Source organism: Excalfactoria chinensis, chromosome 5, assembly GCF_039878825.1.
Source record: "Excalfactoria chinensis isolate bCotChi1 chromosome 5, bCotChi1.hap2, whole genome shotgun sequence".
Lineage (NCBI taxonomy): Eukaryota > Metazoa > Chordata > Aves > Galliformes > Phasianidae > Excalfactoria > Excalfactoria chinensis.
In genome coordinates, this window is record NC_092829.1 from 30,896,609 (window position 1) to 30,909,035 (window position 12,427).

Genomic DNA, 12,427 nt, shown 5'->3' on the forward strand with positions numbered 1-12,427 from the left:
GGATGTGGTACTCAGGGATATGATTTAGCAGAGGTTGTGTTTTTTTTTTGTTTTTTTTTTTTGTTTGTTTTTTTTTTCTTAGAGATGGGGTACTGGTTAGGCTGCGGTTGGACTTGATGATCTTCAAGGTCTTTTCCAACCTGGATAATTCTATGATTCTATGATTCTATGATTCTATCAACCTAGAAGAGGTGATGGATGTGACAGCACAGCAGTTCTCAGAATTTAAGCCGTGCAGTATAGTAACTGTAAAGAGCTAATGCATAAGGGGGAGGGGATAGAAAAGGCCTCCAGAGCCATAGTAAATTTAGAATCCATCCTTTCTCCTAGTCAAGCTGAAGAAGTCTTACTGCTTTTGTGATCTGGTACTAAACACCCAGAGTGCTCCTGGAGAACACTCAGGTGACTTCACTGGAAAAATTGTGCTGTTTAACTCTGGATTCAGATTAAATCCTACATACTGCTTACATTAGAACAACCTTCTTGCTCAGGATCAATTTGTTCTTTGTTATTTATCAGTTAAATGCTCCAAGGAAAAATATAACAATCTCTGCACCCAATGCCATACTTTGCCAGATTGTATCAGTTTAAAAGCTTGCAACACGTTCAGTATAAGAAGCGTATCAGGCAATGGTAAAAAACAAACAAATAAAAGGGAACAAGGAAAGTAGAATCACATGAATAACATTCACGTTCATTGTCACTCAGGAGACCTTCCAAAAAGTTTAACAATAATGTTGGTTCGAAGGAAGCCATTTCCAGACAAACCTAAACGTGAAACTAATGATGGAAAAGGAATACAGAACTGTCTTGCTTTGGGTTCAATTAAAACATCTCTATGAATCAATTAACAAATACCAAATATCATTAATTTCTGGAACAGATAGATATTCCACAATCCAGAATGCAAAGGAGCCTTAAAAACTCTGTAGGGAGCAGCAAAAAATCCACATCTAAAGTTTTTGGTTTTATTTTTTAACTCAGACTTTAGTACAAGCATTAAGAAAACAGAAGCATATTTCCACTAATCCCAACAAATGTAAACAGGTTCTGAAATGTCCAATCAACACAAAACTAGAGCTGGCTACAGTAAAATCCAGGCTTCCTTAAATACTGCAGCTTTACATTAAGCTGAGTAAAAGAAATTGCCAGCTGCTGAGAAAGAGGGCAGTCCTGCACCATTGCACAAGCCCGCATAAGGCAACAGCTCACACCACCAGAAAAGCTCACCAGAACCATCAAAAAGATGTCCACTTTTTGAGGTGTGAGATTGCTTTCAGTTCTGACTTACGCTCTTTAATCAGTGAGCTACAAAGTAATGTGATGAAACATTAGGCATGTCCTTCAGTTGCCAGATGACCACAGTCATATCAAAGTCACACTACATGAATGATTACAAACAAAATTTCAATCTATTCAAAGGCAAGATTGATAATACTTCAGTAAGTAGAATTAGACACAATTTTCTGTTGACAATAAAAGTTATGAATTCTTTCTTTCCAGGATCAGTTCACAACGTTTTAAAAACAAAAACAAAAACAACAAAAAAATAAAATCAAGGCCAATGGAAGGTTATTCTCTCTAATATCTTTTCCTAGACATACACCCAAATAAGAGAAACATCAGGAAAGCCTAACTCATCCCTGGAAGCGTTCAAAGCCAGTTAGATAGGGCATTGGGCAACATGGTCTAGTAGCAGGTGATCCTGTTCAGTGCATGCACCTGAGCTTCCCTGGGTTGGTCCTGCCTTTCCACCAGGTGCTCAATCACTGGTTCAAGCCATGACTTAGCATTTCCACTACAGATCTAAGAAGCCATCTTTAATCACCTCTAAGAATATACTCTGGCAGTATAAAAGACTTGGTTTTACTATATGGACTATTTTAATCAAAATTAATCACACAGCTTTTGTCAAAAAAATTACTTTTATCTCACTTTCCTGTCACAGGAGAAGGACCAACCAACTGAAGCCAAATCAATAATCCACCCAGCACAAAGTACTCAGATGTCCTTAAAATAGTTTCACTATGCTTTAGACGAAGCATTACTCACATTCATTTCATAGCACTAACAAAGGAAATCCATTTGGGTAGAAAGTACAACACTGGAGAATTACTCAGCAAATTACATTGAAGTGCAAGAAGCAGCAATAGCAGTGTAGACTTGCAAACTGCTCTGCCAACGTACATTAACCAGACCCTGAGAAAACTTTCCTCTGTGATACCATCAGTCAGATCAAGAGGTTTACATTAAGCTTTTTTTCCTCCTCAGAACAGACCAACAAGGAGAACGCCATTTACAAATGGATTGGGATCCCAATACTGCACCAAGAAATCAGATAACCGATCACATGTCAGCAGCACTGCTACGTAATATTCAAGTCACATTGTCCTGAAATTGGACTTGAACTAGTTGCAAACCATCCTTGCTTCTTAAGTCTGACTTTAGTTTAATAAAAAATAAAGAACAAAAAACATTTTAATTCCTAGGAACAACTGTTTATACACCATAACTCAGCTCTATTAGCATTTTTACAAACAGAAAAGCGCTTAACTGTATAAAACTAATAATCAAAGCTATTGCAGACTCGGGAGATTTTCAGAAAGCTAGAGTTTTAAATCTCAGGGTACCACAGACTCACCTCGGTCCTCCCAGTAGGTGGTGAGGTGAACACCTCGAAAGAACAGGGAAGAACTACCGATATGAATGAATCAGAACTGCTGGGCTTTATTTTGAGCTGTCCTTACCTCTTTCTTTGACCTTGGACATGTCACCTCCCTGCTAATCTGTGCCACTCTGTGGAACGCAAATAGCAGCTTTTATAAAGCATTTTGCTAAGTAGCATGAATACCCTCAGCAAAATCTTAGTGCTGTGCAAAGAACAATCATATTTTGCTGAGACAGCTAAAAAAAAAAAAGGGCCAAATATGCTTTTGCTAGTTCTCTGCAGCATTAGTTAACGGGCATTATTCCTCTAACAATGCTGGCATATCTAATGCTGGCAGACAAATAGAAACAGCTTGATTATTTACAGTACTTCACTGAAACCAGCAGGACTGCCCTTTTTGATCTTAGGCATTAGAGACCAAACACCTTCCTGTGGCCAGAAACATGACTCCAGTCAGATGATAAAGACGAGAAACACCAAAAGCTGTTCTAAACACAGTGATGTTTCCTTCAGTGCGCATTCCCTACTGCTTTTTGGTTTTTTTTTTCCTTTTCTTTCCCCCTATAGCTCCACATTTCCATTATTTAGGAGCCTCCACACTGCAAGAGGCCTACTAACAATTCCATAGCAGATGCTCGGTGAAGCACTGACATGCAGGAGAAGAGGCAAAGGTTAACAATACCACCAGATGAAAAGAAAGAAGTCAGATGATTTTGTCAACAGATTAAAAAAAGATTAATTTCTCATATAAAAAGAACTGAGTCTCTTGAATCAAATGCAAGGGAAAGAAGATCCCTTCACAGCAGAACTGAACAGCTTTCCTGGGTTATCCTCTTTCTATTCTGTAGTTACATGCTAACATGTGACACAGTAATTCCTGTGGAACACTCACCCTCCAGACTTGCTGCAAACTGACATTCAGCAGAAGAGTTTCAGATCTCTAAAAATAAGTCACAGGTGTGCAATCTGTTCTGTAAAGACTTCATATGCTCACTTCCCAATAACATCCAGCAATGAGAACAGGCAGCTCAGAAGCTCACCTCCAAAGTTTACATTAAAATTCTAACTCAAATGAACACTCCTTCTAAAATTTACAGGACAAGTTTTCCACTGTAGATGCATTAGGATTAATAATTAAAAAGCAAACAAACAAACAAACATAGATATCAAAAATTTCAAATAAATTAAGAAAAATGGTGGAACAAAAATAAGACGTTTAAGTTTTTGATTAAATGGAAAATGGAAAATTGTGAGAATTTGTTTTTTGACTGAGAAAATCTCAAGGAACTACACCTCCCAAATAACCTCACTATGTTTAATCTCCATACAAAATGGAGTTGCATACTAAAGCAATGAAAACCTGTTCTTTACTATGCCATCCCAAATGTTGAAAATAAATTGCGTTTTTTTGGGGGTACCAACTAGTTGAGTCCACAAATACAGCTGCAATACTTCAGATTAAAAAGGATATTTTCAAATCCTTATATATAATTGGGTAACTTCTCAGACTTGAATTAAGATGTTCATTTGACTTATTTCACTGTTTCAAGCGTAACACAACTATTTTCAGAAGGTTCAGCATGAAGTATTGTTCTTATGCAATCTGTATCTGCCTGAACACAGGCAGGCATCTGAAAGCAAAGCATTAGCTGATTTTCTACTACTCCAGCAGGAAATTTGACTTTAAGCCAACTGCTCCTTCCCACTCTCCCATCTAAATCCCTATCTCTCATATTGGTGACTCCTGCAGCTTCAGACAGTCAGCACAAGTCCAAGATAGCAGGTGGAGATGTAGAAGAACTGTACAAGTACCTATTACTAAACTTAGGCAGTACAAATCAGTAGATCAGTACAGCTGATGCTCTCACGGCAGCTCTAGAGTAGTGGTAGACATTCAGTACATGACAGAAGTTGCCTCCAAGAATCTTTTCCAAGATCTGGCAAGCAGAAGCTGTTCCTTCTGCAGAGCTGCATTACTGTCTATCCAGTAGGTGGGTAGAAACTTGTTAAAAAAAAAAAAAAAAAAAAGCACCAAGCTTGCAATTCTTCAATGATAAAGCTAATAACTTAATTCATTCTCAACCATCCACAAAACACAAACAATATATACATCATGATGCAATACTCTATAATATTAGAAATCCTCCCCCCCTCTGTTCCAAACCCAGAACACCCCGGAATTATTCAACGGGCATTCTCATTGATTATTCCCTTCCAATTGTTTCTTCACAAACAAGGAAAATTCTAGCAATGTACTTAGCAGAACCTTCCACTTCTCACTGAAGATTTACAGTGCAGCACAAGTTCTGTACTGCTGAATCACTGTGACAAGAGACTTTTTTTTTTCTGCTGCCAGAACAGATGCTTTCTAACACCCATATCTGAGTTTCGTTGGCAATCCTGTGTGCCAATGTCCCTCTCATTTCACTGGTACTCTGTCTGGTACATTTCCCTTTCACAACTAACAGTTTCTAGTCCGAACAAAACAGCATTTTATTTTATAATTAGCTTTCCTTCTAAACCTCAAAAATGTTCAGACACCAAGCAATCAAGTCTTAACAGCCTGCTAGAGAAATAAAGACAGTAAGTACTTGCTTAGGTAAGCAACTCTTAACTTAATTATTTCTTTTTCACAGATGAAGCCAGTCTTTCCTTAATCAACACAACCACTTGATCTTTTTTCTCACTTTATTAATGTGCCCACACATATTGCCACTTGAAAGGGAAGAAGTTCAGGTATTAAGATTGCCTTGATTTTTCAAGAAAAAAAGGAAAACTTTAGTAGCATTAGAGTAATATAGAAACTACGAATTTTCAAATTAATTTCTATTTTCAAACTCACCAATAAAAACTAATACTTCTGGCAGTGAATGTACACTGTTAGTTCTAAAGCAAATACAAAAAAATAAAAAAAGATTTAAGGTCAAAATAGCGTAGGGAGATTCTGCAGACTTGAAATTTATAGCATCGTAATGGTTAATAGTAGCTCTGGCAAATCTATTTAAGATATTAAAATTCCCATCTGCCAGATCTCTGCTAGATGTTACTGTCCTCAAAGCAAAGGAGGACATGTGCCCGCATCTCAGTCACCCATTTCATAGCACTTATTAATTCAAGTCATAAATAAAAATGGATTCATACTAACACATCTAACTAAATCACTGCAGTTAACATGCAGAGAGTTGATTTCTTTCTCCATCTAGACAAGAAATAAGCACAGAGAAAGGCCAAAGCCAAACAGTTGCAAGCTGACATCAGGATGGAGAGGATCTTTAAGCCACTGCAACAGTTTGCTCTAACATTCTTAAATAATGGTTGCATGTGTGCATTTGACTTAAAAGTTTGGAGAAAAAAAACAGATATACTACAAAAAAAACAAACAAGCCACCTTATACTGACAACAACAGTGCTATTACTTTCATGGAGTACAATACAGAATCATAATTACTAATGCTCAAGTCCATGTCAGTTCAGCTGCCTCCTATGTAAGGCACCACAAACATCAGCTCTAGACTTTGGTGTACTCGTTCATTTCATTTACCCAAACTAACATTTCTGTCAACACTAGCTCTGTGAGGGATTAGGAGAAGTTCCCACTTGGTAGAGATTATCTCTCATAAGGAAATTAGGCTTATATCTCATACAAAAAGGAAAATATAGCAAGTCAAATAAAAGCTTTAGTGTTAATCTTCCAAAAGACATCTTTATCCTTCAAAAAAGCAGAAAGAAGGTGAAAAGTTTAAGTTCAAAAGCACTTTCCAACACACCAGAGCCTGCTGAAGTGCCAGAAGAAATAAGGCATTGTAGTTACGAGAACAACAGAAACATACTCCAACCATAGCTATCCAGTCACTTAAGTCACGTCTATGAAGTAACAGCGTTTACATGTTTTTCTGTGGTCTGCAGCACCATACTGTAGACAACTAAACCCCTCTGGGATTAATTTAGAGGATACAGTGGTTCACAAGAAAGGATTCCTAAATTAGCATTATTCAGCGGTTCACAAGAAAGGATTACTAAATTAGTGTTATTCCCCTATATACAATTTCTTTCTGAAGATTTATCCCAGCACCCTTATTGTTCAGTGTATAGCACTTACTGTTGCTGGACTTCAGGTCACGGTGAATTATAGGAACAATTGCTTCCTCATGCAAGTAGTTCATTCCCTTTGCAATTTGTACTGCCCAGTTCACTAAAATGTCAGGAGGTATCCTTTTACCAGACAACACTCTATTTAACGATCCTCCACGGGCAAACTCCATGATCAAGCAAAGATTGGGTTCCTTCAAACACACACCCCTGAGGGCAATGATGTTGGGATGCTTTAACATTGCAAAGAGCTTGGCTTCTTGGCGGACATTCTCAATGGTCTGGCTGATGTCCTCATCAGGGTCATAGCGAGCAGCCTTAACAGCAACCTCATCTCCTATCCACACAGCTCGATATACTTTTCCGAAGCCCCCTATGCCAATGATTTCCTCCAGAACAAGTTCTGAGAAGTCGATCTCCAAGACTAGGAAAAAAAAAAAAAAAGTAAATTTTTAGCAACTATGCTGTATATTAACTCAAGGTCCATGCTGCCCAACCTCACCCTTATCCTTATAAGATGGGCCAATTTTCTACTCAAACTTGCACAAATGGAAGTAGAAGTCTCTTCTGACAATACTTCTTTAAGAACTAGTACAGTAAAAGCTAACTTATAGCATTATTAAAACTTACATACAGTAGTTATGCAAATGGTCATGATTTCAACATCACAGCTGTGTATGACACACTTAAAAATATCATCATCTTAACATGCTGAAACACTGTTAAAGATAAATCCAAATTTCTTGCCCTCAATGATAGTGCAATATTTTGAAAACTAAAACAAGAGACATCCACATGCTGATCTTCACTGATGTGACTACAGCGCTTAATATTATAGAGTTGAAAGTTAACACCAAACACAACTTCTCTTGAATTCATCCCATATTTGAAAGTTTTTATTCAACAGCCACCAACAATCTTTTAGTCCTTCCAAATTCAACATTATTTCTCCATACTTTAAAGGCTTTGCAGACTTGTTCCCCATGAGATCTCTCCGCCAATTCTGACAGTACTGACAATTGTGTGACAAACAGATGGATCAGCCTGCATACTGAGTATGCAGAGCTAGCAATAAGGAAAACAATTTTTTACTACTGTATAGTGCATATTGTGCGTAACAAGAATGCCTGTTTTCTTTTCTCTATTGTTCCACGAACAATAGAGTCAATGATAAGTCCTAGAAGAAACAAACACGTAAGCCCACAGCAGGACTGGCAGTCAGCGAGTGCAGCGCTGCCAGCCCGCAGCCGGACAGCGGCGGTGCTGAACGGACAGCTCCCCCCGGGGCTGCGGCTGCCGCGCCAGGAGGAAAAGGCCACGCAGGGAAGGCGAACAGCGCGGGTGCCGTCAGCTGCTCCCCTTTAGAAATACTAACCCCTGCTGGGTGCACACCTGAAGCAGCCCGGGGCACACAAGGAAGATTTACGCCTCCAGGTGAAATTTAAGACACGACGCTGCACGGGACTTTGAAATGAGTTCTTTTATTTGCAAGAATGATCTTAGTTTTGCCTTGAATGTGTGTATGTTTCTTCAATGTAGACCGGCCTTATCATCCTCAAAAGTAGTTTAATCAGGAAAAAGCTCACTTTTAGGCAAGCTTTTTAATTAAAAAACTATTTTGTGTTGATTTAATTTCACAGACTCAGCTGTACTGCTACAGTAGCACATGAAAGACTCATTTCCCCTTATCTTTCTGAACACACTAACCCCTTTTCTAAGCTCAAGTTAATTTATCAGACATGCTATAATGAACTGTAGAGACAATGCGAACATATAGGGTGCAGATTGTGTTGCTGTAGAATTCAAGAAGTGCTATCATTGCTCCAGGACTGATAAGGAATTACAGAACCTCAGTGCCAGGAACCAGTGGTGAAGTTGACAATTGCAAAGCAATCGTTGTTTAATCAGTATTTATTACACTGTGTGATTAAGCTACTTAGCCGAGTCTGTCATGCATAAGAGCCCACTGTGTCAATGAGGGTCCTTCAAATGGACCCATCGCTGACAGCCTCAGCAGGGATGCAGAGGAAGCATGCTTGGTAGTTGTCCTTCAGGGTATCAGGGTAAGGCTCAGGTGAACACTGTCAGCATGGCTGGAAGTGTGCGGTTACTCGCTACCACGACTCTCAGCAGAAGCAATGTCTCAAGACCTTGCACTCCAACACCTTCATGATATGTGAAGATAAACTTCAGGCAACTAAAAATAGCCTCTGCACTGAGGTGCACATCTCTAGAATGACATCCCGCTACAAATTACTTCTCTGTACTACTCCATTAAGCAAGTTAACAGTGGATCGTTGCTCTAAATAGCTCTCAAGTTAGCAGTGCCAACTCTAAAAGGGAGCATCACTCCTTGTGAAGGGCAGATAGATTTATAACATCAAGATACAAAATCCAGTCCAACAGCTACCAACCTTTCCACCGGTCCAAATCTCACTTTTCCTTAAAAAAACAAACACCACACTGTCACCAGAGCCCTTTAGCACATTAAAAACTTCCTGTAGGGGAATAAGTTCTATTCCATCAAGAACATATGGTTGCTTACTTGAGAAAAGAGGCAGTGCTATCCTTTAGGGCAACAGAAGGGTAAGACAAGGATAAAGGGAGATGGTACAACCCCACAACTGTTCCTGAACTACCTTGCCACAGAAAGCGTAACAGGGCAGGAGAATCCATAGTTATAAAGCCTGTGCTTAAGCAGGACAAAGCAAGAGAGGAGCAGAGACCTCAAGAATTTCTGTAGGAATGTTTCTTCCCAGCCATCACAAGGCAAAACCTACTGAGCATTTGTAGCATTTTCTGCATGTGGGAAAAAATACCCTATACTGTTCTAGCAAGAAAGCAAGCCCTGCTGCTGCCCAACACTCTTTCCGTATTTCCAAGGGCAATTCTAAGAATTACTAAGCTCTGCACCTAAATGCTTTCAAGCAGATGTGGAATAAGGGAAAAAAGAAGCTATTAGTTGTATTCCTTGGAGATATGTCCCAGATAGGACTAAGCATCTTTTTACTCCTTTTACTACCTAGAAAAGGCTACTAATCTGAAGATTTATCTCTGCTCTCACAAAAAAAAACCAACAAAATAAAACAAAAAAAAACTCCACAACTTTATTCTTGCCTGAATTGCCAGTATTGATAGGAACAAGATCTACTAACAGCCATTCCATCTTCTTTCACTTTCCGCAATTGTATGCGGCAGCAAGAATAAGCAAAAATAAAATGGCTCAAAGGCTTCAAAATTGCTTTGAAATTAGGTACAAACCAAGCCCACCATACTTTCAGCATCACACCTTAATCATGCAACTCCCAGGTAGGCCCAAATATCCAAACTCTGATAAAACTCATTCAGAGGTGTTTCTGAGCAGCATTTTTAATGGCAAATGGGAACCTGCTAACACAAATTAATCAAGGAGTAAAAGAGAATATACTTCTGGTTAGGAGCAAGAAATATAATGAATTAGTACTGGTAACTGATGATCACGGCAGAAAGCAACTGCTGCCCATGCAGCAACCTCTCTTTCCTTAGGGACATTCTTAAAGGGAAGCCACCGGAGGCTGCACCACTGCCCAGCCACGAAGCTTCAGCCGTTTGAAGGCTGACAGCCTACAGAAGCACAGTGTTTAACAAAGGGAACCGGCCATAAACGCGAACGCGGCGCCCGCGCTACGGAACCCGCAGACGTAAGAGCTCCGGGCTCCCGACAGGAAAGGTGCCCGGGCAGCCCCGCGCCGTGCAGGGCCGAGCCGTCTCGCGCTCCGCTCCCGGGGCCGCCCCCGCGGAGCCGTCCGTGCCGAGGGCCGGGCCTCGCCTCACCGCTCCCCACCGCCCGGGCCCTTCCCCGCCGCGGCGGCCCCGCTCTCCCTCCCCACCGGCACTCGGCCCCGCGGCGCCCTCCCGCCTGCCCTCCTTACGCTGTATGGCGGGGGGCGGCGGGTAGCGGGCGCGCAGCTCCGGGCCGCCCCCCTGCACGCCGCTGCTCACGTAGTTGCTGGGGAAGATGCCGACGCGCTGGTCGATCTGCCCCGTCCACCAGCCCTCGTCGCCGGACACCTGCGAGTCCCGGGACAGCACCTGCACCACGTCTCCCGGCCGCAGGCTCAGCTCGTCCTCGCCGCACGCCTCGTACTCGAAGACGGCCGTCCAGAGCGGCCCGCCGCCCGGCGGCTCCCCGCCGCCCGCGCCCTCCTGGCTGAGCGCTGTGAGGGGCTCCATGGCGAGGCTGCTCCATAAGGGGAGGCGCCCGCGGCAGCCGAGCGCTGCGGGGGGCGGCGGGGCCGGTACCGCCGCCTATTGTTCATGCGGCCCGGCGCCGCCCGGCAGCAGGTGCCGCGGCCCAGCCCGGAGCCTCTTCAGCCCAGCGCGGGAAGGGGCGAGGGCGGGCAGCGCGTGCCGCCGGGCCGCCGCCGCATCCCCCTCCTCCCCGCCCGCCTCCGCCTGCCGCCGCGGCCGCGCATCCCGGAGCCACCTGACTCTCTGGCAGCTTCGGCGGCGGGAGGGGAGGGGCGGCCCGGCTCCTCGTCGCGATTGGCCGCCTCTCACGCCCGTCAACGCCTCCTCTCACCCGATTGAGGGCTCGAGCCCTCTCGGCCGCTCCCACCTCCCCCGTCGCGCCGGAGCCTCGCGCTCACCGGCGTGCCCCCCGATTGGCCCCCGCCCCGTCGGCCGCCGCTTCCCATTGGCCACGTCGCCCCTGTCAGTTAAGGACTCCGAGCCCCGCCCCGCCCCGCCGCATCCCGTTGGCTGGGGAAAGCGGCGCGAGGCGGGGAGGGCCGAAGGCGGGCGGACGTGAGTGGGCGGGGCCACCTGCGCCCGCCGCCGGCCGGAGGGCGGGACCGGTGGCGGCGCCGCTTGGCCGATGGTAGCGCGGGGCGCATGCGCCGCTCTGAGAGGCTGTGGGTTGGGGCGGGGCTGCGCCTGCGCTCGGCACGAGGCCGCGAGAGCGCGCTGCGGGCGGGGCGCCGCCATGTTGTGCCGTGAGGAGCGCCAAGGGCTGCGGTGCGGTCGGCTGGAGCAGGTGCAGTCTGGCAGTGTAATTGCGGGCCAGGAGGGGCTGTGCTTTCGTTAATCCCCACGTGGTCAGGCTGTGTGCCAGCATGGGCGTCACCTGGGCTTCACACAAGGTTAACACGTATGGCTCACCAAGGGAAAAATGAGTAACAGTGTTCTAAGTGATACAAAGGGCAGCTTTCTTCACATTTAGCTGCAGGTAGCACTGATAAACCTGACTGGAAGTGCTCGTTTTCCCAACCACACGTAACGTGTTCCCACGTCGGGTGTTGGGCTTAGCATCTGTGAAGAGTTTTGCAAAGGGCATTATACAATTCATACCTGCTCAGTGCTGTGTTTTGATTGAAATCTGCACTCCAATTGAAGCTTTTGTTGTTGTTTTTTAACGTATAGGCTGACAGCCGATACTTCCTCAATGTTGTGCAATGGGACTTCTCTTTCCCTCTTGCCAGTGGGGCTGGATGGCAGGGTGCGCTCTCTCCACTGTTCTTTTGTTACTAAACAGTGTTTTCACCGTTAATCTGAGCTTATCCAACGTTACTGTTGCTGAAAGGGACTTCCCTGCCCCACGTCACATGCCTGACCTGCTTTCCTGATTCCAGCAGCAGTGACTGCGTGGCTCTAGAGTCGTTTCAGCTCATTCATCTGGCTGAAAGCTAAGCC

At 43.9% G+C, this 12,427-nt stretch overlaps 1 protein-coding gene across 1 annotated transcript in view; it reads right to left on the reverse strand.

Moving 5' to 3' along the window:
• The window catches only part of MAP3K9 (mitogen-activated protein kinase kinase kinase 9), a 48,620-nt gene extending 37,288 nt beyond the window's left edge, over window positions 1-11,332 (reverse strand). Inside the window, exons 1-2 of the mRNA XM_072337255.1 lie at window positions 10,669-11,332; window positions 6,768-7,181 (exon numbers count right to left, since the gene is read on the reverse strand). Of these exons, the coding sequence (XP_072193356.1) occupies window positions 6,768-7,181; window positions 10,669-10,969 (715 nt within the window). The 5' untranslated portion in view covers window positions 10,970-11,332. The remainder of the gene's footprint in view (window positions 1-6,767; window positions 7,182-10,668) is intronic.
• Between the last annotated feature and the right edge of the window lie 1,095 nt (window positions 11,333-12,427).